The sequence below is a fragment of the Macrobrachium rosenbergii genome, chromosome 9 (assembly GCF_040412425.1).
Source record: "Macrobrachium rosenbergii isolate ZJJX-2024 chromosome 9, ASM4041242v1, whole genome shotgun sequence".
NCBI lineage: Eukaryota > Metazoa > Arthropoda > Malacostraca > Decapoda > Palaemonidae > Macrobrachium > Macrobrachium rosenbergii.
The window spans coordinates 56,105,876-56,131,107 of NC_089749.1; the positions used below are offsets into that span (position 1 = coordinate 56,105,876).

The 25,232-nt window shown below is 39.9% G+C and overlaps 1 protein-coding gene across 4 annotated transcripts in view; it reads right to left on the reverse strand.

Moving 5' to 3' along the window:
* Positions 1 to 25,232, reverse strand: part of LOC136841840 (RNA-binding protein 24-B-like) — a 134,658-nt gene that overhangs the window by 23,355 nt on the left and 86,071 nt on the right. For all 4 annotated transcript variants that reach the window (XM_067109221.1, XM_067109223.1, XM_067109222.1 and 1 more), the window contains exon 3: positions 17,626 to 17,680. In XM_067109221.1, the coding sequence (XP_066965322.1) occupies positions 17,626 to 17,680 (55 nt within the window). The remainder of the gene's footprint in view (positions 1 to 17,625; positions 17,681 to 25,232) is intronic.

A 25,232-nucleotide genomic window follows, 5' to 3' on the forward strand; every position in this document is an offset into this window, starting at 1 on the left:
CAAAAAGAACCATTTTAGGGCAGAGCACTTCCGGAGCAGGAAGCACCTCACCCAGATGGCCCTTCTATGCCCTGAAATACCCTCCTACCCTTTTTTTTTTTTCTTCTTTTTTTTTGTAGGGGCGGAGGCGGCGGGCGAGGAGGAGTCAGACCCTTTTTAACCTCTGTACATGTCGTCACAACATACAAGCTGACTCGCGTCTCTCTCTCTCTCTCTCTCTCTCTCTCTCTCTCTCTCTCTCTCTCTCTCTCTCGCGCGCGACAAGACATGATGTTTTACTGACGGGTTTCCGCGTTGCAAAAACGAAGCTTGAGGGGCGGTGGAGAGGACCTATACTTTGAGATGTTTTCATTGAATTGTGTGGCTCGGACTCGACTGTGGTGGGTCGTATCCAAGGATGGAGAAAGACATGGAGCTGGCATCCTCAATCTCAGGGGAATTAGTATTATCATCATTAGTCGAAATTCTTTGTCTCAAAGAGATGACATGCGGGGTTTGCTCATGAAAACATTATCGCAATATTGCAACACTTCAACATTCCTTGACTGGTTAAAATGAAAACAATAAAGAAACTTTCAAACTGTCCACAACTGATCTGTTTCCAAAATGTGACTGACATTCGCTGTTGGATGAATTTTGTGAACGAACATGAGGCACATTTGACACAAACTACAGATCCGCATTATCTACAGTTACACAAAAAATGAAAAGAAGAAAAGAAGAAGAAGAAGAAGAAGAAGAAGAAGAAGAAGAAGAAGAAGAAGAAGAGGGAGGGGGATTTTCTCACCGACCTTCCTCTTAGGGTTAATAAGGGCGAAATTCCCTTGGAAGGCTGCATGAGTCAGGTAAGTCAAATCGGCCCCCAAATTTACATGACACTTGCGGCTATTGATCTTTTCGAATATTATGCGTATCATCGTTATCATGCTCTTTGGTGATCGAGCACACGCCCCCTAACACACATACATACATTAATATATATATAGCCTAAGAGTATGTATACATATATATATTATGTATACACAAATATATATACATATATATACAAATATATACATATATATATATATATATATATATATATATATATATATATATATATATATATATATAAACATACATATATATATATTACATACACATAAATATATGTGTTCATTATTATTATTAAATATATTATTATATTATTATTATTATTATTATTATTATTATATTATTATTATTATTATTATTATTATCATCATCCATAATAAAAAAATAAAGCACAATGACTTGACACACAAATGACGCTTTAAAATAGATTCATCATCATCATCATTGTAGCAAAAATGACAACACCACGACGAACACTTTACCATATACCTCCCGAAGTCTGAACTGTAGAGACACATTAAGCTTAACATTCCCTTTAAACATAGGTACAGAAAAAGTCTCTCCATAAATGTTTTCACAAGATAATTAGCACAGCAGAGAGGACGTTTAACTTGTCCGAAGAAATCGATAATAAAGATCGATCCGTAATTGGCGTCAATAATTCATCCCTTCCACCACAGACCTGTGGAGGCGAACGCCACATGCTCTGTTAATTAACGTTTTCTGTGCTTCTCAGTCCTTCTTCCCGAACACTTATCTCGAGCTTCTCATTTACATTTTTTTCTCTTTTATTTGTTGCTGGTGGCGCAAACATACGCTCCCCTCTCTATCTACCGCGGTGTTCCCAAGGGCTTTGTTCTTCTACCTACTTTGTTCATCACGTCTGTTATTAGCACTCCTCCTCCTCCTCCTCCTCCTCCGAGCTTCTCATTTAAATTTTTTTCTCTATCTACTGTGGTGTTCCCAAGGGTTCTGTTCTTGCACCTACTTTGTTCATCGCGTCAGTTATTAGCACTACTCCTCCTCCTCTCCTCCTCCTCCTCCTCCTCCTCCTCCTCCTCCTCCTCCTCCTCCTCCCTTCTTCTTCTTCTTCTTCTTGCAACGTCAAGAACTTCCAGGTCACAGACACCGTTTCTCTGCTGTAATCAGCCATTACCCGTTTTCGCTGTCGTAATTTGTAAATATTTGTCCTGTCTGTCTGCTTATCTGTCAGTCTGCTCGTCTTCCATCATCACTAATGCGACTCTGTACAGAAAAGAGCAGTGGACATATATCTGTCGTACATGTCAATCTTTATCAGTGACAATGATAGAGAGGGTGAAAACAAGATATTTGTTGTACAATCAACAAAGAGAGAGAGAGAGAGAGAGAGAGAGAGAGAGAGAGAGAGAGAGAGAGAGAGAGAGAGATCCTTTTAGAATTACTAGAAGAGAAAATATGAAGGCAGTAACGCAATGACCAATGAGAGAGAGAGAGAGAGAGAGAGAGAGAGAGAGAGAGAGAGAGAGAGAGAGAGAGATCCTTTTGGAATTAAAAAGGAAAGAGAAAATATGAAGGCAGTAACACAATGACCAATGTGGAGAGAGAGAGAGAGAGAGAGAGAGAGAGAGAGAGAGAGAGAGAGAGAGAGAGAGAGAGCACAGATCATTTGACCATTCTGTCGTTTTCTCGATCCATACTGAACGAATGTATATCAAGTGAATGAGTGAGTGAGTGAGTGAGTGTGAGTGGGTGAGTGAGTGAGTGTGAGTGGGTGAGTGAGAACGCGGTGCCGTGCTAACCGGCGTCGGCCACTACTTAGGTCCTGTTAAAAACACTTGTTGTTATTATCGATTCACCTGCCCTACGAGCCCGCGCACGCGCACAGCCGCACACATGCTCACATATATATGCATACATAGATGGAAGGGGAGGGGAGGGAGGTTGACGACCTGAGTAATCCGAAAATTGAGAACCCCCTTTCTTTCATTTTAAACTAAAACTTCTTTCCTCAAGCCTCTCTCTCTCTCTCTCTCTCTCTCTCTCTCTCTCTCTCTCCCCATTGCTTTAAGAATGGTCTTATGATCAGTGCTTTATTCTCTCTCTCTCTCTCTCTCTCTCTCTCTCTCTCTCTCTCTCTCTCTCTCTCTCTCTGTGCTCAAAGAAATGGTCTAATGATCCGTGCTTTATTCATATTCTCTCTCTCTCTCTCTCTCTCTCTCTCACTATGTGTTTTAAGAATGGTCTAATGATCCGTGCTTTATTCTCTCTCTCTCTCTCTCTCTCTCTCTCTCTCTCTCTCTCTCTCTCTCTCTCTCTCTCTCTAATCACTCAAAAGTGGTTTCACTTTTCCCTAACCACGCGCAGTGGCTGTATGATTCCTTACTCAGCACTTTCCTGCTTGTTCGTCGAACCTTCCGAATCCAGCCCCAGCGCAAATGATTACCTTTCTGGATCTTGATTACCGTGAACTTTTCACCTGTATTTTGTGTCCAAATATTTACCTCCTTTTAACCCTCGCCGTGCCACCCATAAGGTGAGAACGCTAAGTGCCGTACCATGTCCCGCGCAATCAATAATGACGGCCTGGTAGGCCCCACCCCCGATCCCCTCCCATGCAGCTTGAAGGGGGTCACGTAGATCTGATCTTCAGGGCACCTCGCTTCAGGAGCGATAATCCTTTGAGCTACTACAAGACTTCAAGTCGCTACGAGAGGTCTTGTTATAACATCTGATTATTTACCTTTTTTTATTCGGTTATCCTTTTAATTATGCTAATCTTTCCTTGACCCCAGGCCAAAAAAAAAAAATATCTAATTCATACAATCTTCTCTTTCTCTCATTTTTCGTTTGAAGTCAGTGACCCTGGTAATTTTGACGCCAGTAATTCGCAATACATCAATCTCCTTCCATGCATATTCTACATATCTCTATCTATCTCTACTGAGACAGTTTTCTCTCGTAAGACCAGCGAGACTTCTGCCATAATATTGTTAATAAGGCTAAGTGCCTACGAAAGCCATATGCATTGTCAGAGTACTATCTGATTGATCTGTATCTCCCTGGAGTCAACCACATCAGGGCGATTTGGGGGACACGTTTAAAACTGCTCTGATAAGGAAGTCATGAAGCATATGGTGACCCCCTCGCGGTCTCTTATCCTTAAGAGTTCGATTTCCGGTGCGTATCGTCGCTTCATCGTGACAGGAACCTATCGAAGTTTGGCTGAACTATTACTCTCTCTCTCTCTCTCTCTCTCTCTCTCTCTCTCTCTCTCTCTCTCTCTCTCTCTCTCTGAATTCCGAGTGAATTTCATATGCTTAGGGATATCATGCTGGCATGGGATTAGCTAAACCTCTCTCTCTCTCTCTCTCTCTCTCTCTCTCTCTCTCTCTCTCTCTCTCTCTCTCTCTCTCTCTCTCTCTCTCTCTAAATTTCGAAATAATTTCATATACTTAAGGATATCATGCTGGCATGGGATTGGCTAAACTATTACCTCTCTCTCTCTCTCTCTCTACGACACTTGCATTCTTATTTCCACATTTTCTGTATGTGATGAAGATAATTTAATTTCATGATAAAACTGTGCAACACTATGTAGAGACACCTTACTGTCCTTTGCAAGAAATGGCATTTCTGGCTCCAAGTTTGTTGCAAGCCTCATTTTTTTTTTTTTTTACAAGAGAGGGGCTTTAAATGTCCACCTTTTCAACTTGTATCCTGCACGAATTTGAAAACCTTCAGTATTGAATTTTACGTAGCGTATACGCAACGCATACCCTTAAAATTTTCCACATGAATGTGGATGACTGTTTCTGTACAAAACTAACGGTTGGATGAAACTGTTGCTGTACAAAACTAACGGTTGGATGGAACTGTTGCTGTACAAAACTAATGGTTGGATGAAACTGTTGCTATACAAAAATAATAGATGGATGAAACGGTTGCTGTACAAAACTAATGGTTTGTCCGTACTTAAATTCTTTCGCTGCTACACTCGATATGGCGCAGTCATTTTTCTCTTATTTTCCGAAGGAGAAAGGAGGCTTGGGGGCGGGGGTGGTCTTCTATCGTCCGCAACCCACACGCGAAATGGGCTGACATATTTCAGACTTGAACTGCGAAAGTGCTATTCGAATTTGGTAGCTTTTATATATAAAATCAGTTGTTTATCCACAACTGAAATCTTTCACAAAAAGCTCAGTTGTAGGGCAGTTCTGCTTCATGGTTTCACCAGGGAACGGGGAGAAGGAGACGGATGGGGGGGGGGGGGGCGAAGGATCAGCATGGGGCTCTCATTGTCAAAATCCCACACGCAAAATGGGAAAGGACTTCAAGGCCACCGCCGCAGACCCTTTTTTCCACGTCCCCCCTGATCTGTTTCCACTAAGCGACTCTCTCTCTCTCTCTCTCTCTCTCTCTCTGTCTCTGTCTATCACACGTTCCCACCTCTCTCTCTCTCTCTCTCTCAAACCTTCCCTTCCTCTCTCTCTCTCTCTCAAACCTTCCCTTCCTCTCTCTCTCTCTCTCTCAAACCTTCCCTTTCTCTCTCTCTCTCTCTCTCAAACCTTCCCTGCCTCTCTCTCTCTAACTTTCCCTTCCCTCTCTCTCTCTCTCGCAGACCTTCCCCCCCCCTCTCTCTCTCTCTCTTCCAACCTTCCCCTCACTCACTCGCTCACTCTCCCTGCAATAATTCTAAATAATTGGCCGCTACGTCAGAAGTGCCTCTTCTGACTTCTCTTCTTCACCCTTCCTTAACCTTACCCTCATCCACCCCCCCACCTTCCGCCTCCATTCGGTTCCATAATTCATGGTTATTCTCCATCGCTATGTCCCTTTCATCACGAGGATTTTATGGTTTATTGTTATTTTACCATTTCACCGGAGTTAGTGCATAGGAAAAATGCGGAGACAGAGACTGTAGAATATGAATGTACAATAAAAACTTGTAAAATACCGGGACAGTTTTGTCGAAGCTAAGGGATGAATAATATATGGGTATATGAGTATAAAGCAGGTCATGTATGCACAGACGTGTATACTATGTATACCATGAATTTGACACAGACGTGTATATCATGCATACCATGAATTTGACACAGACGTGTTTACCATGTATACCATAAATTTGACAAAGACGTGTATATCCTGTATACCACGAATTTGACACAGACGTGTATACATTTTATGCCATGAATTTGAGTATACCATGAATTTGACACAGACGTGTATACATTTTATGCCATGAATTTGAGTATACCATGAATTTGACACAGACGTGTATACCATGTATACCATAAATCTGACACAGACCTGTATCTGACACAGACCTGTATACCATGTACACCAGGAATTTAACACACGTGTATGCCATGTATACCATGAATTTGACACAGACGTGTATACCATGTATACCATGAATTTGACACAGACGTGTATACCATGTATACCATGAATTTGACACAGACGTGTATACCATGTACACCAGCAATTTGACACACGTGTATACAATGTATACCATGAATCTGACACAGACGTGTATACCCTGTATACCATGAATTTGCTGTTTTACCATTTGGCAGTGTGACAAGACGACGGGAAAGCAGGAAAATAAAAATATATAACAGTATAAACACGACCGGGAAAAGAAAATGAAAAATTAAAATAAAAAAATTACAAGTGAGGTCATGAGGACATGAACCGCAATGAGTATCTAATTATGCTTTTTGTGTGTAACACCGATATTCTTAGGACAACAAATACAGCGTTTTGGCTCGCCGTCGTCCACCCCAGGACCAGCCTCTCTCTCTCTCTCTCTCTCTCTCTCTCTCTCTCTCTCTCTCTCTCTCTCTCTCTCTCTCCAATTTTCGAGTGAATTTCATATGCTTAAGGATATCATGAGGGTGACACAGATAATGAGTGTTTTAAGGGATCTGATACGGATAGAGGTTATATAGAATATAGAATTTAGGTCACAGGCAAAGTGCTGGGACCTATGAGGCCATTCAGCACTGAAAGGGATATTTACAGTAGAAAAGGTCTGAAAGGTGTAACAGGAGGAAAACCTCGCAGTTGCACTATGAAACAAGTGTTAGGTGGAAGTAAGATGGAAGAAAGAGAATATGAACGGAGGTACAGTAAAAGGAATGAAAGGGGTTGCAGCTAGGGGCCGAAGGGGCGCTGCAAAGAACCTTAAATAATGTCTACAGTGGGGACAGAGGTTGATCCGGGCGGCAAATACACCGGATTTGTTTACCGTCAAGAAATGGCCCTCCGTCATAAACCGTGGTGTTCCCGTTAATGGCGCATACGTACATAAGGCTCCCTCAGCAGCACTGGGCCGTAGGCTATATCATAATCCCAACCTGACCTGACACTCGAAATATTTCGAAGGAACCCCATGGGAATGAGGTTGGGGGGAATGTACATGTATGCGTTCAATAATGTGGACGGAATACCAGCAGCAAATATAGTGTCGGTATTGTTGGCGTGCCACTGTTTTTCCATTTTAAAGATTCGTCAACATTGTGTCATAAGCACGTGTCAGAAACTTATCGCATACATATCACAAACACATTGAAGACAACTCAACAACTGAGAGCAGAATGGAATGGAATATAAAATTTAGGCTAAAGGCCCAGCGCTGGGACCCATGAGGTCATTCAGCGCTGAAAAGGAAATTGAGAGTAGAAAGGTCTGAAAGGCGCAACAGGATGAAAACCTCAAAGCAGTCGCACTTGTTAGGAGAGGGTGGAAAGTATGATAGAAGAGAGAGAATGTGAACGGAGGTACAGTAAAGCGAATGAAGGGGGTTGCGGCTAGGGACCGAAGGGGCGCTGCAAAGAACCTTAAGTACTGCCTACAGTGCACCGCTTGAGGTGCACTGATGGCACTAACCCCCCTACGAGGGAATCGCTTATGATGAACTCAATTTCTCGTGACCTCTATAATGGCCGCCTCGAAGTTGCTGCTGGCATTATCCGTGACATTTATCGAAGACCCGACAGGGTCACTTAAGAGAGTCCCGATAAGCAAATGGCAAGTACCGATGTCAGCGAGCAATTCCGGGCTTTAATTCGTTCTTTATCGTCAAACAAATTTGATTCAGCGGTGCTGTGTCAGTCTTCAAAAAAAAAAAAAAAAAAAAAAAAAGCGACAACGTAGCGTTTATGCGCTCAGCTATATATGATAAGTAAAAAAATCCATTCTAATCTCCGGTCGTAAACAGCAATCACAATGAATAAACAATGATCATGTGACTTCACAGAAAAAAAAAAAGCAATCCATAAAAGTATACGAAGTGCCCGAGAGCTTACGGCAATTAGCCTACTTTGAAAAGACGTTGAATTAATCTGTGCTCTGGAGCAATCTCAAACAAAGGGAATGTTTTAATAGCTGACATATGCACAATTACAATCCCGTCGCCCTGGATGGGTTAAATTAATGGCGGCTGAACGAAACACAATGGGAAGCCGGTGCTTGGAAACAGACACACGTCCTCTCATGAATAAGAGATTGGGTTAATTTCACTGCACGGCGGACGGCGCGTGGCAGTTGCCCTGTGGAAACCGTCGTCGAGTCTTATCGTTCCTCTTCCCGGGTACAGAGCTAATGCTTGTCAAGAGCACAGAAGAAGAGAAAATTAAAAAAGAATGGGGAAAAGTGCAAAAAAAAGGAAATCGCAGAGAAAGGAGGGACGAGGGAAAAATGAAAAAAAAAATTATTTGCAATTCATTACTCTCTCTCTCTCTCTCTCTCTCTCTCTCTCTCTCTCTCTCTCTCTCTCTCTCTCTATGCGATCACTAATCAACGAATTGCACCGAAGAAAAGAACTGCGAGTTGAAAAACAACGGAAGAGCAATGGAAGGGGAGATTGATCGTTTGGATAAGAAACAATAATGGCAAGAACCAGAGGGGAAATAACCTCGGGAAAGAGAAAGATAAAATAATGAGTAATCAAGAAATCTGAAGTCGGGAATCGAGGAAGAATAGAACACAACAGAATATAGACTTTAGGCCAGAGGCCAAGAGCTGTGACCTATGAGGTCATTCAGCGCTGAAAGGGAAATTGAGAGGTTTGAAAGGTGTAACAGGAGGAAAACCTCGCAGTTGCACTATGAAACAATTGTTAGGATGGAAGACAGAGAATATGAACGGAAGTACAGTAAAACGAATGAAAAGGGTTGCAGCTAAGGACTGAAGGGACGCTGCAAAGAATCTTCAGTACTGCCTACAGTGCACCGGGTCCAGGCGGTATGTCCCGACCGACCTCCGGGACATCAGGTACCGTTCCGTACCTCGGACCGAGGTAACTGCATTCTAAATAGTTATACAGGTGTCAATACTGAGAGAGGTTGGCACCGGGTTGGAAGACGGATTGTCTAAACGCTGACTGTGCTACTGGTCGAAAAATATATGGATAAATACTCCAGTTTGATTTACGAAGATTATTATTATAGTTATTCAAATGGATAATCCATGTGGACTGATTATTATCGTTGCTGCAATTACCGTTATCAAAATTATTAATCAATAAGCCACCCATATGTGAAAAACGGCGGAAAACGATGGAAGAGAATATATAAATAAAGAAATAAATAAGAATGAAATTAACAATTTAGAAGCTAATCTTGAACCCCACTTCCAACCGAGTCAAGCGCAAAAGTGGAGTAAAATAATACAAGACAAAAAAGAAAGGACTAAAATGAGAGTAAAATCAGAGCATTTTCGCTCGACGCGGCGACCAATCACAGCCGGCGATTGATCTAGCTCGGAAAACACTCCAGCCAACCAGGCCGTTGTTCTCCGCCCTCTATCGACCAATGGGAGCCCTTGGCCAATGTAAACCTCGCACGTCAGCCAATGAGATCGCTCGCACGATTAAAAGTCTATTCCCTCCTTTATAATCAAGGCTAAATCGCGGAAGGGGATTTGTACGCGCGACCTCTCTCCCCCGAAAGAGTTCCATTTCTAAATTCAAGAGTTTTATCATCGAAGCTGCTTTCTACAGAGGTAATTCCTTCGGCCCCATCCATTTACTCCCGGTAATTTGTCAAACCGCTTTTCATTTTCGCTCTGGAAATGGAGAAGCACAAAGGCTCAAACCTGATTTATGGCTTCCGTGTCCTTGGGAAGCGATTTGCGAGAATATTACACGATATAAATACGAATCAGGTCTGCCTTGCTCAGCTACCGTTGTCAAAACATTTAAATCAAGCATAATGAAATTCCTTCTCTCTCTCTCTCTCTCTCTCTCTCTCTCTCTCTCTCTCTCGCACACAGATACACACACACACATGCACACATATATGAGAATGTATACGCTATAATTAGAACGTATTAATGCTTCAAATTATGTAAACAAGGCCGTTAGCGATATATATATGTATATATATATATATATATATATATATGTATATATATATATATATATATATATATATATATATATATATATATATATATATATATATATATATATATATATATATGAGTGTGTGTGTTATGAAAATGTTGTGTCAAATAAAATCAACATACCCACAATATCTTGATGCCAGTGAGATTAAATTTTTATGACTAACGCCCCTGTCCTTAAATACCAAGCGTTACGGACACTTGTAACAGAATTTAGCAAGCCTGATTCAAACGGTAATTGGTCACTGTGAACCAGGTAATTTGAGAGAGAGAGAGAGAGAGAGAGAGAGAGAGAGAGAGAGAGAGAGAGAGAGAGAGAGAGAGAGAATAAAAACTCTTACGCGGGAAAAAATACCCAAGGAAAAGAGGTAAAATAACAACACAACAATGTAAAAACAAAAGTATAAAACACAATTAAATTGAAATATCGGGAAAAAACTATAACGCCCACGACTCACACCGGTAAAGATCGTGAAAACACGTGGAAAAGACAACGGCTGCCAAACTGCGAGACCATAAAAAAGAAAAAAGCCCACACACAAAAATATACGACATAAGTGGCAGATGCCTTTTTGTCGGGAGTTACGCCGATCCAACACAATAAAATGCGTCTCGCCTTAAGAGCCCAATAGAAGACGACCCAACCGATACAAAAGAGTGGGGGGGGGGAAGTCGACGAAGGGAAGAAGAGAAAGGAAAATTCTTCTTCTACTTCTTCTTCTTCTTCTTCTTCTTTCAACATACGAAAAGGCTTACTAGTACTAACACTTCCCCCTACCCCAAACGACCAGTAAGATGCCTCTTAGTATTAGGTTCTCGACAAAAGATTGCTACTAATTCTGTTCAACATTGTAGCCACATGATCAGCTGAGAGAGAGAGAGAGAGAGAGAGAGAGAGAGAGAGAGAGAGAGAGAGAGAGAGAGAGAGAGAGAATCTTCCTCTGACACACACACACACACATATATATAATATATACATATAATATACTGTATATATATATATATATATATATATATATATATATATATATATATATATATATATATATATATATATATATATATATATATATATATAGAGAGAGAGAGAGAGAGAGAGAGAGAGAGAGAGAGAGAGAGAGAGAGAGAGAGAGAGAGAATTTTCCTCTGACTTATACTGTATATATATATATATATATATATATATATATATATATATATATATATATATAGAGAGAGAGAGAGAGAGAGAGAGAGAGAGAGAGAGAGAGAGAGAGAGAGAGAGAGAGAGAGAGGCTTCCTCAGATCGCACAAATCCCGAACAGCATTTTCTGCATCGTGATCGTCCGGTGGTCGGAAGCCTACACCAAATATGCTATTATACATTCTTTGATATCGTACACACCAAATACATTGTTAAAATACAGTATTACATCCCAATTTCCTCGTTCAGTTGCAGTTTTTCTATGTTCAACTACGTGTGCAACATCTATTTAACTATGGACCTTTGTTTGAGTATATATAATAGAATATAATATAGAATTTAGGTCAAAGTCCAAGTGCTGGGACTTATGAGGTCATTCGCTGAAGCGGAAATTGACAGTAAAGAGGTTTGAAAGGTGTAACAGGAGGAAAACCTCAAAGCAGTTGCACTATGAATCAACTGTTAGGAGAGGGTGGAAAGTTCGATAGAAGAAAGAGAATATGAACGGAGGTACAATAAAAGGAATGAAAGGGGTTGCAGCTAGGGGCCGAAGGGACGCTGCAAACAACCTTAAGTAATGCTTACAGTGCACCGCACGAGTTGCACTGACGGCAACACCCCCCTCCCCTTAGGTGGAGTGTATATAATGAGGATACCTGGGTCCGAAATTCGGAACGGTACGTAACGTCCCGCCTCGATACTTCTATATTACCGACTCTGACTGTCAAAATAATGATTAAACAGTCACCGAACTATTGGTCAGATATGGCCGTGTTCAAACCGAACCTGCAAAGAATTCAATTTGCCCCCGAAGTCAACTGAAATCAATTATTGCAAGTTGGAAAAGTCAATAGAAGACCTGAAACACAGAAATCAAAACTGGTCGTTGCAAATATTTGTTTTCAATGTTTTAATGACTTCTTGTTTTTCAGGAGTGAAGGCAAAATCGCACATTCTATAGCGGAACAGAAAGTGGTCATTTTGTGACTGAACCGGAATATAAATGGCGAATTTTTTCGACTTATCTTAAATCGAGAGAGAGAGAGAGAGAGAGAGAGAGAGAGAGAGAGAGAGAGAGAGAGAGAGAGAGAATCTTCTTCCGATATGATATATATATTATATATATATATGCATATATATAATATAGCCTATATATATATTATATATGTGTATATACATATATATATATATATATATATATATATATATATATATATATATATATATATATATATATATATATATATAGAGAGAGAGAGAGAGAGAGAGAGAGAGAGAGAGAGAGAGAGAGAGAGAGAGATTACTCTATAAACAAGGCACATTAATCAATAAGGTATCATTACTAGCCTTATCTCCCCTCCATCAACGCACAGCCCCAAAAGCTTTATATCTTTTACATCAAAGGTCCTTTATTCCCGTATACAAGACGCCAGGACAATAAGAAGACAACAAACTGTCCTCCTCCTCCTCCTCCTCCTCCTCCTCCTCCTCCTCCTCCTCCTCCTCCTCCTCCTCCTCCTCCTCCTCCTCCTCCTCCTCTTCTTCTTCTTCTTCTTCTTCTTCTTCTTCTTCTTCTTCTTCTTCTTCTTCTTCTTCTTCTTCTTCTTCAAGACTTCGCCTTCGGGCGAAACGGGAAATGTTGATGCATTCCTTACCTAACACCGACAGATAAGGCGAAGAGAAGATAGCACCGGCCGATGATGATAATCGCTATCAGTCAGTTATATTTATAAATAAAAAAAAAAATGTCCACCTTCAGAAGAGCACCAAGGTCCGTGGGGCCATCAACGCCGTCACCTTGGCACTAGTCACACAGTATCTTTTCGAAGTGATGAGATGTGTATGTGATGGCACTGTACCTCTTTTATGGGTGGGGGTGAGGGATGGAGAGGCGAAGGTTACAGCCGCAATTGCATTGCTATCACTTTCAACCTTCTGATATATATATATATATATATATATATATATATATATATATATATATATATATGTGTGTGTGTGTATTGTGTGTGTGTGTGTATATTATATTATATATATGTGTATATATATATTATATATATAAATATATAAATATATATATATATATATATATATATATATATATATATATATATATATATATATATATATATATATATACAATATACATACTATTTATATATAATATATAATATACAATATATACAGAGAGAGAGAGAGAGAGAGAGAGAGAGAGAGAGAGAGAGAGAGAGAGAGAGAGAGAGAGAGAGGACGCTTGAATGTCACCTCATTGAACTACCATCTCTCTCTCTCTCTCTCTCTCTCTCTCTCTCTCTCTCTCTCTCTCTCTCTCTCTCTCATTCTTATTCTTCCCCTAATCCCAGCGAGTGCCACAGAGCTAGCTGGCATACCCTCAAGGCCTCGTCTTGGCCAGTGCCAACACTTACCAACAGCCTGTGTACATTTATTGCTAGTCGCCTCCTATTTACTTTCGGTCTTAAACCATCTGCTTCGTCGTATAAACTTCTAAGTAATATAAAAAGTATAAGTGCGTATATGTACATACAGTAAGTATGCACGCGGGAGTTGCTTCGACGTGCGCGCGCGCTCATACCTAAGCACTTACTGTATACCGCTTAGAACTGTACAGATATCTGTAGGTGAACACTAAGGTCACTGGTTACAAAGGACATTCCCTGCTTCGAAGCGCATGCGCAGACTCTCATAATCTAATCTACGTAATTGTTGATGTATAAATGTATACTTTCATCAAAAGGTTGAGGAGAACATTTACCTGCATTCAGCGTTGTGAAACGCATTCAGAACTCACCCTCCTATAGAGACTTCCACCAAAAAAATGGCTAAAAATATCCCAAACTCATTCAAATGATAAAGCCAGCTTGAGAGCTGCATCACTTTCCTTTGCAATAAAAAAAAGGCGCATGATAAAGAAAGGCGATGTCCCATTCATTTGCATAAAGCCGCGTGATACGGACAAAAGTCCGGACTTTCTGGACTTCTTTATCGTTTATACTGTCTCGCATTACAGGCTTCTAAAAGGAAATCGTGATGGAGTATTCACACGGTCTGATTTTTCACTTTTTACTTTTATTTTATTTCTACATAATCTACAAGGTAGTCTACATGAGTGGCTTCTGGTTTGGTTGAACCTTTATACAAGCAGCAGTAATAATATTGTTTGACAGTCCCTTCAATATTTCAAATCGTTATAATAAGTAATACATTAATGAATAATAATTTACATTAATAATAATAATAAATAATAATAATAATAAGAGAGAGAGAGATATTATTATTATTATTATTATCATTATTATCATTATTATATTTTAAAGACCTTTCAATATTAAAAATCCTAGGCACAGTCCTAATACATTAATGAAAGGTTATCATTTACATTCAGAGAGAGAGAGAGAGATCTAAGGTCCCATTTACATTCAAAATATCCAATGGGTATGGCCTTACATATAATGAAAAGTCGCCGTTTACCTTTAAAGCATCCTGCAGGCACAGCCCTAAATCTAATCTTGCAGGCATAGCCCTAAATCTAATCCTGCAGGCCCTAAATCTAATCCTGCAAGCATAGCTCTAAATATAATCCTGCAGGCATAGCCCTAACTCTAATCCTGTAGGCATGGCCCTAAATCTAATCCTGCACGCATAGCCTAAACCTAATCCTGCAGGCCCTAAATCTAATCCTGCAGGAATAGCCCTAAATCTAATCCTGCAGGCATGGCCCTAACTCTGACCCTGCAGACATAGCCCAAAATTTAATCCTGCAGACACAGTCGTAAATTAACCGAAAGGTAATTTTTTTTATTATCGAATCGTCGTGTAGCCTCCTTCACTCAACCGAAGACCACGCAAGTCCTTTCGGACGCCACCGTCAGAGAGTACGTCCCATTTCGAAACTGGTGACCTGACGTGATGCTGAGGTATATATTCCTCTTATGTTCACGACGAACATTCGCCTGTTGGAGGTGACACGGACAAACCGACGCCAGCAAACGCATGCTGCCGAGTCACGTCCTCGATCCGGAGAAGTCCGCTGAAGACATGCCTCTCCAGTTCGACTCCGTGACGTAGGCTCCGCGAAGCCTCTTTCTGGGGAATTTCTCGGTAACACCATTCAAGGATGCGCCACCAGGTTACCTCAGCAGTTTCTTACACTCACTTCTTATATTATTGTTATTGTTGTCGTTGTTATTTACAGGGACATGCGAAAATGGGCGTTGAAACGACAGTAAACATTCAAAGGCAATTGTGATAAAAGGTAATTGTGACAGCAAAGTACTTCGAAGAATATTCCACAGACTTTTTACATAGTAAAGTAAACCAAAGTTGATTTATATATATAATAAAATATACGGTATATAATATATATATATATATATATATATATATATATATTTATTTATGTATGATAGAGAGAGAGAGAGAGAGAGAGAGAGAGAGAGAGAGAGAGAGAGAGAGAGAGAGAGAGAGAGAGAGAGAGAGAGAGAGAGAGAGGGCGTCTTTGTGAGAATACAACCGAGATTAAAGCAAGCAGAGAGACAAATAAATGCAAATGCATATCAAAGGACGCTGTAAAAATTCCACTACCATTTTTTCCCCAAATGATCTCTGCTTCCAACCAGCTCATCTTGATGCCTCTGCCAAAGTCAACGGCCCCATGGCCGTCATCAATTGGCGTCACATTATGGCGAACCAAAAGGAGGTCTGACAAGGAAGGAGAGAGAGAGAGAGAGAGAGAGAGAGAGAGAGAGAGAGAGAGAGAGAGAGAGAGAGAGAGAGAGACTTACTTATAAAGACGGAGAGCTAATTAGACTAAAAGATAAAGGAGAAGCTTACTTATAAGGACGGAGAGAGCTAATAAGACGAGAGAGAGAGAGAGAGAGAGAGAGAGAGAGAGAGAGAGAGAGAGAGAGAGAGAGAGAGAGAGTCTTATAAAAACGGAGCTGAGCAGACTTGAGAGAGAGAGAGAGAGAGAGAGAGAGAGAGAGAGAGAGAGAGAGAGAGAGAGAGAGAGAGAGTACCAGTCGCCGATGGAGTCCGCAAAGCAGCTGATTATTTCCCATTCAAACAATTTTTCGTCATGTATTTGTTTTTTTTCGGACGTCTGCTAATCTTATCTGTTCTGCCACTCGACAGTAACAGTAAAACTTTATTTCTGTCTTCTCATTTCGGGGGATCCACGACAACCCCCCTCCCCCCTAAAACACACACACACAAAGTATTCATCATTTCGTTCACTTCGACATACATGTGTCATCATCATCATCATCATCATCACATTATTATTATTATTATTATTATTATTATTATTATTATTATTATTATTTAATGACCTCTCTCCCTTGCGATCAACAAATCTCGACTGATCACCAGGTAAGTAAGTCACAGTGTGAGTCAACAAAAACACAACAGACTGCAGCATTCTCATACGGGATTCGAACCCGGTTACCTCTCCCAAAAATGGAGAAGGTCGCAGCCTCACACCACGAGGAGGAGAAACGAACAAGAAAGGAACACAGACAGACAGAGCCTAACAGACAGACAGACATAGTTACAATTCAGTTCAAAGGACAAAAAATGTCTTCGAACAACGATTCGAAAACATACGGGAAAAAAAAGGGGTTATCGAAACTATCTTATCTCTCAACAAGTTAACCGGGTTAATACGTATTTATCTCTGGCCAGTGTTTCTATATTAGAGTAAGTCGTTATTTAACAACGACTGAAGTCTCGATGTATGTATGTATGTATGTATGTATGTATGTATGTATGTAGGTATGTGTATGTATATATATATACATTTATATATAAATATATACATATATATAAATATACGTAAATATATAAATACATATAAACATATATATATATACATATATACCTATATATATACAGTACATATATATATATATATATATATATATATATATATATATATATATTTATTTATTATATATATATAAGATAATATATTTATATACAGTATATATATATATATATATATATATATATATATATATATATATATATATATATATATATATATATATATATATATGATTGCATGTGTACAACAATAAAAATATAAATAGACAGCAGCTCACTTTCAAGCATAAAAATCACCAACTAAAAAAGAAACATCAAAAATGTATTGTACTCACCCATACTGCCCGGGTATAACAGTTGGGTACCGAGTCACCCCGGTTAATGGAATGCCTGTAACGATGCAGCAATGATTAGATACAAACACAAACACAAAGAAATAAATCAATGATTACAAAAAATAACATACACTTTATTCAACGCCACAAAGAGGAAAATGAATTTGCCCATCGACAAATCTGATATGCAAAGCTGTTGTACTAAACTAAATTATATATATAATTATATATATATATATATATATATATATATATATATATATATATATATATATATATATATATATATATATATATATATATATATATATATATATATATATATAAAATGACAAAATCCAAGGAGGAGAGAGAGACAATGGAGTGATGCAAGGCCTTTCGACTTATAGTCTGTCAAGTAAAGGACTATAAGTCGAAAGGCCTTGCAGCACTCCACTGTTCCTCTTTCCTTCGTGGATTTTGTCTTTATTTATATATTCATCACGTTCCATATTTTTGTGATTCAGTTTATACATACATACATACACACACAAACACACACACACATATATATATATATAATTATATAAATATATATATATATATATATATATATATATATATATATATATATATATATATATATATATATATATATATATATATATATGTATGTATTTATATTCCCAGCACTATATCCTTACAAGTAGCCGCACACATGAAGATCCATTCTTTCAATCAATAAAAAAAAATAAGACATGGAGGGTGTAAATATTAACATTAGTCGAGACATTCCACGGAAAAAGAGACAAACAGACGGTACAGACGCAGAATAAAACAGAAAATACACAAAATAGAGAAAAACTAGATAAATTAAGATTATCGAGGATTACTAGACAGAAAAACACGATGAAATTTATGATAATTATGGAGGATTACAAGCACAGAGAGAGAGAGAGAGAGAGAGAGAGAGAGAGAGAGAGAGAGAGAGAGAGAGAGAGAGAGAGAGAGAGAGAGTTATTTCAATAATGACAGAAAATCTTTACATGAACAGACAGATATATAAAAAAAATGACTGAAAAAACGCTAAATGAAACTTAAAAGACTGAGATATAAAAATAAAAAAAGACAAAAAAAAACTTGGTCAGTGAAAATTACGGAGGAATACAGGACTGAGAAACACACAGGAAAAAGAAACAGACAGGAAAAATGGACAGTCAGAATTAACGGTAAAAAATCGACAAGTAAACGGCGCGCAAAAACATTCTCAGTGGCTCAATCTTATGTTATAAAATCATAGAGAGAGAGAGAGAGAGAGAGAGAGAGAGAGAGAGAGAGAGAGAGAGAGAGAGAGAGAGAGAGAGCATATGGAAGTGAAACTGCTTTATCGAGGCCCTCACGTTTTCAATTACAAAAATGTGCTTCATTTCCTAAAGGCCCCATGACAGCGCAAGATAGTGCGCTCGGTCTCTCTCTCTCTCTCTCTCTCTCTCTCTCTCTCTCTCTCTCATAATAATCAAATAGGGTAAGGCATTAAAAGAATTATGAGGACTGGTGTAGACTTTCTGACAGTTGCTTTGCGTTAGGATTATTCGATGTCAAACTGTCCATAAAAAATAATTAAGAAATGCGCCGAAGTTTCTTCGGCGGAATCGAGTTTGCTGTACAGCGTATAATGCTGTATGAAATTCTCAGCTACGACCGGGTAGCGCTCAGTTGCTCCCTAGATGCGGTCAATGGCAGGTATGTCGACGACGCCTCCGGAATTTGACTAGGCGGTGCCAGACGCACGATCACGGCTAAATTTAACCTTAAATAAATAAAAACTAAGTGAGGATAGAGGGCTGCAATTTGGTATGTTTGATGATTAGAGGGTGGATGATCAACATACCAATTTGCAGCCCTCTAGCCTCAGTAGTTTTTAAGATCTGGGGGCGGACAGAAAAAGTGCGGACGTACAGACAAATCCGGCACAATAGCGTTCTTGTACAGAATACTAAAAACCAATACATTATGAAAGCACGGACTGTGCATATTCAGTTCAATGGATATTATGTACCGGATGTTTTACAAAGGAAAAAACATACAATATGAAAGCATAAATTATGTTTATCAAGTTGGATGGATATTCAACGCGTGGTAGTCCTGTAAACTGAGTGGCAGCCTCACTGATTCTGAGAAATGTAGACTATTTCATTGATGCAAAAACAAGAACAAAGCAAAAACCGAGCCAAAAGGGGGGGGAAACTCCGCTGGAAACAACGCAAACAACAGCAAAAAAATGTAAACTTCGCAATTACCAAAGCGAGAACAAGAACACGTAGAAAATGTACTTCGCAAAACCGAAAGCAAGAACATCCAGGCACGAACAAAGAAACCAGAGCGCGCCTCTTTGGAAGGAGAGCAAAAGGGGAGAAAGCAGGAAGAGGCCAAAGATCTATGTGGGCGCAGTGACCACCAAAACATCTTAAAAGGACACCCACGTACCCCTACACCCCGGGGGCACCGCGCGACACATCCATGAAATTGGCACCGTGTGACATCCAGTTGGCACTCGGCAGGAGCGAGTTTCGCCCACGCGGACATCCACGCTCACAAAATCCAACCCCGTCCCCCCTTCCCCTCTCCCCTCTCTCTCTCTCTCTCTCTCTCTCTCTTGCTACCCAACCCCTTCCCTTCCCCTTTCTCTCTCTCTCTCTCTCTCTCTCTCTCTCTCTCTCTCTCTCTCTCTCTCTCTCCTTACTACCCCCCTTCCCTTCTCTCTCTCTCTCTCTCTCTCTCTCTCTCTCTCTCTCTCTCCTCTCTCTCTCTCTCAACCCCCTTTCCCTTCTCTCTCTCTCTCTCTCTCTCTCTCTCTCTCTCTCTCTCTCTCTCTCTCTCTCTACCTGCTGGCATCTCAGTGCCACCTAACCGTCACTTGGCACTATGCAAAATCTTAACTCTTACCACTATCATCATCATCATCATCATCATCATTATCATCATCATCATCACTGCTACTATCGTGACACAAGTCTTCGTCAAAAGCCATTTTTAACTGTGAAAAGAAAAATAAAAGAAAAATAGTCGGAAGCCCTAAGTGCTCGGGTGCACTGTCGATTACGAAATGGATGGCAGTTAAGGGCATCAAAGTATGAAAACTAATATAAATCTGCAGTGCACAGAGGACGACATTATAAAAAGAATAGTCAATAAATGCAGCCACAGCAGTGGTACGAAGCTAACACGGAGAGCTACGACCCACAGAAATCAGCTGAAGCAAACACGATGAGCTACGACCCACACAAATCAACTGAAGCTAACAAGAAGAGCTACGACCACAGAAATCCGCCGAAGCTAACAAGAAGAGCTACGACTAACACGAAGAGCTACGACCCACAGAAATCAGCAGAAGCTAACACGAAGAGCTACGACCCACAGAAATTAGCAGAAGCTAACAAGAAGAGCTACGACCCACAGACATCAGCAGAAACTAACATAGAGAGCTACGATCCACAGAAATCAGCAGTAGCTAACACGGAGAGCTACGACCCCACAGAAATCAGCAGAAATAAGTGTCTGGAGGACAGAAATACACACAACACGACACGATGATTCTCTCATTTCGCCGGAGGAGAAAACAATGAAAATGCGCTTGGCAACGGTCCCTCGCCAAGTGGGGCCCTTCCATCCTTACCAGCATTTTAACTCTAAAAGGTCCTCTCTCTCTCTCTCTCTCTCTCTCTCTCTCTCTCTCTGCCTGGATCGTAAAACGATTTGGATTGTAGACCCTAACTAGGACTGAGAGCTGCTTGAGAAGAAATGTAATGGAATAGAATAGAATATAGTAGAATTTAGGCCACGGGCCAAGCGCTGGAACCTGAGGTCATTCAGCGCTGAACCGGATATTGACAGTAGGGAGGTTTGAAAGGTGTAACAAGAGGAAAACTTCGCAGTTGCACTATGGAATAATTGTTACGAGAGGGTGGAAAGTAAGATGAAAGAAAGAGAATATGAACGGAGGTACAGTACATGGAATGAAAGAGGTTGCAGCTAGGGGCCGAAGGGACGCTGCAAAGAACCTTTAGTAATGCCTACAGTGCACCCCGGAGGTGCACAGGCAATAACCCCCTACGGGGATTAATACAGTTTACTAAACAATTGTGGATTTTCATTACACAAACTGTTTTCACGAGTCACAGCTATCCATTCAAAGAATAACGAACTTTCAAACTTGAAGACGGGAAAAAAAAAATTGGCCACGTCATCTCTTCTGTCAATCTACAGCAAACATCGGTCACATCTTCAGCGGCAGATGTTTCTTTTCTAGAGTTACTTCTTTGATTGATGATCTTGTAAACATAGCAAATAATAATAATAATAAAAAAAAAAGACGTACGTAGTGGCTACTTAACTACATGCGATGTGCACACGCTGCGTCAAGACGCCAAACACAAACATGCTTGTATATATAAATATATATATATATATATATATATATATATATATATATATATATATATATATATATATATATATATATATATATAACAATGAACTATTTCTAAGGTAAGACAACAATCACTGTGACGATCAACCCTTAATAATTGCTGGAGTACATAAAATGAATTTTGAGTACAGGAAACTTTAAAAAATTAGATGCGCATGTTACACAACACGAATGCATTAAAAAAATAATTATTGAGCTACTGCAGCCTATATGAAGTGTGTTCTCTTTCTCTTCAAGGATGGTGAAATGAAGGAAGGGAGGCTTTATTTGGTGAAATGGAGGAAAGGGAGGCGTTATTTGGTGAAATGAAGAAAAAGGAGGCGTTATTTGGTAAAATGAAGGAGAGAGAGATGACGTTACTTGGTGAAATGAAGTGAGACGTTATTTGGTGAAATAAGGGAAGGGAGACGTTATTTGGTGAAATAAGGAAAGGGAGACGTTACTTGGTGAAATGAAGGGAGGCGTTATTTGGTGAAACAAGGGAAAGGAGACGGTATTTGGTGAGATGATTGGAAGCGTTATTTGGTGAAATAAGGGAAGGGAGGCGTTATTTGGTGAAATGCAGGGAAGGGAGACGACGTTATTTGGTGAAATGAAGGAAGGCGTTATCTGGTGGAATGAAGGAAATGGAGACGTTATTTAGTGAAATTAAGGGAGGCTATTAAGTAATAGGGGAAGGGAGACGTTATTTTGTGAAATAAGGGAAGGGAGACGTTATGTTGTTAAATAAGGGAACGGAGACGTTATTCTGTGAAATGAAGGGAAGGGAGACATTATTTTGTGAAATGAAGGGAAGGAAGTCGTTATTTGGTGAGACGAAGGGAGGCGTTATTTGGTGAAATAAGGGAAAGGCGACCTTATTTGGTGACATTAAGGGAGGCGTTATTAGATAATAAGGGAAGGGAGACGTTATTTGGTGAAATGAAGGAAAGGGAGACGTTATTTGGTGAAATGAAGGAAAGGGAGACGTTATTTGATGAGGTGAAGGAAAGGGAGGCGTTATTTGGTGAAATGAAGGGAGGCGTTATTTAGTGACGTTATTTGGCGGGAGTTTTAAGCCGAAGGAAAAACTCGAGCGCAGAACAAACAAACAAGGGCACGCGAGTCGAATCTCTCGGAATGACTCCCCTGATATTATACCCGTCGTCTTCCCTCTTAGTCGTCAGCCTTTGGAAGTTGTTTATGACCTCGTTTGTAAATCTCTCTCTCTCTCTCTCTCTCTCTCTCTCTCTCTCTCTCTCTCTCTCTCTCTCTCTCTCTCTCTATCCGTTACTTCTATAGATTCATTTCGGTACATTTATCATAACAATGTTGACATTCTCTCTCTCTCTCTCGCTATTTCTATATCTTTACTTCCATTCATTTATCATAATAGTGTTGGCATATTCTCTCTCTCTCTCTCTCTCTCTCTCTCTCTCTCTCTCTCTCTCTCTCTCTCTCTCTCTCTCTCTCTCTCCGTTATTTCTATATCTTCATTTCGGTACATTTATCATAATAATGTTGACATTCTCTCTCTCTCTCTCTCTCTCTCTCTCTCTCTCTCTCTCTCTCTCTCTCTCTCTCTCTCTCTCTCTCGCTATTTCTATATCTTCACTTCCATTCATTTATCATAATAGTGTTGACATATTCTCTCTCTCTCTCTCTCTCTCTCTCTCTCTCTCTCTCTCTCTCTCTCTCTCTCTCTATTTCTATATCTCTTTCATTCATTTATCATAATAGTGTTATTTCTCTGTCTTCATTTCGGTCACTTATCATAACGTTGTTTTCATTCTGTCTTCATTTCTCACTTATCATCTCTCTCTCTCTCTCTCTCTCTCTCTCTCTCTCTCTCTCTCTCTCTCTCTATATATATATATATATATATATATATATATATATATATATATATATATATATATATATACATATCCTTCACTTCCATACATTTATCATAATAGTGTTGACAATCTCTCTCTCTCTCTCTCTCTCTCTCTCTCTCTCTCTCTCTCTCTCACGGAGTGAAATCATCTCATTAACACGGTGACAGGACAGGAGAGAGAGAGAGAGAAAGAGAACACGAGCCTGTTTAGCTCCCATACAGACATTTTGTGTCACTCTCTTGAACTCCGAACGTATCCTCGAGGAGGGTAATAATGTCTCCTAGGGCGCCGGGTTCTGGGCCCCACGGGGAGATGCGTATACAAACGCTCAATTGGAGAGAGAGAGAGAGAGAGAGAGAGAGAGAGAGAGAGAGAGAGAGAGAGAGAGAGAGAGAGAGAGAAGAAGAAGTGTTAGTGTAATGAGAGAGAGAGAGAGAGAGAGAGAGAGAGAGAGAGAGAGAGAGAGAGAGAGAGAGAGAGAGAGAGAGAGGATGTACGTGTTAGTGTAATGAGAGAGAGAGAGAGAGAGAGAGAGAGAGAGAGAGAGAGAGAGAGAGAGAGAGAGAGAGAGAGAGAGAGAGAGAGAGAGAGAAATGGTTTTTATCAGCTATTCTTACTACAGTTGCTAGTGATCTCGGGTGAAGATTATTATTATTATTATTATTATTATTATTATTATTATTATTATTATTATTACATGAAGTTCTTTTGGTTTTGTAACTACTACTAATTCTACTACTTCTACTACTACTACTACTACCACCACAGCAGCAGCAGTATTAGTAACAGTACACAAGGATGTTAAAAAAAATATTTTACGGAAGAAAATTCCATCTAAGTGAAAACGCAGTAATTGCCAGGAAAGAAAAATTATCACTCATAAATTTCATATGAAAACTCTCTCTCTCTCTCTCTCTCTCTCTCTCTCTCTCTCTCTCTGATAACGCTGGGAAAGCAAAGATGATGATAAAGAGAGAGAAAGGTAGAGATAAGATGGCTGACAGAGAGAGAGAGAGAGGAGGGACGGCTAGAAGGGAGAGAGAGAGAGAGAGAGAGAGAGAGAGAGAGAGAGAGAGAGAGAGAGAGAGAGAGAGAGAGAGAGAGATAAACGACAGACAGAAAAGTAGAAATAAGATGGCTGACAGAAGGAAAGAGAGGAGAGATGGCCAGAAGAGAGAGAGAGAGTTGGGCAGAAGGAAGAGGAGTTAGAAGAGGAGGGAGAGAGAGAGAGAGAGAGAGAGAGAGAGAGAGAGAGAGAGAGAGAGAGAGAGAGAGAGAGG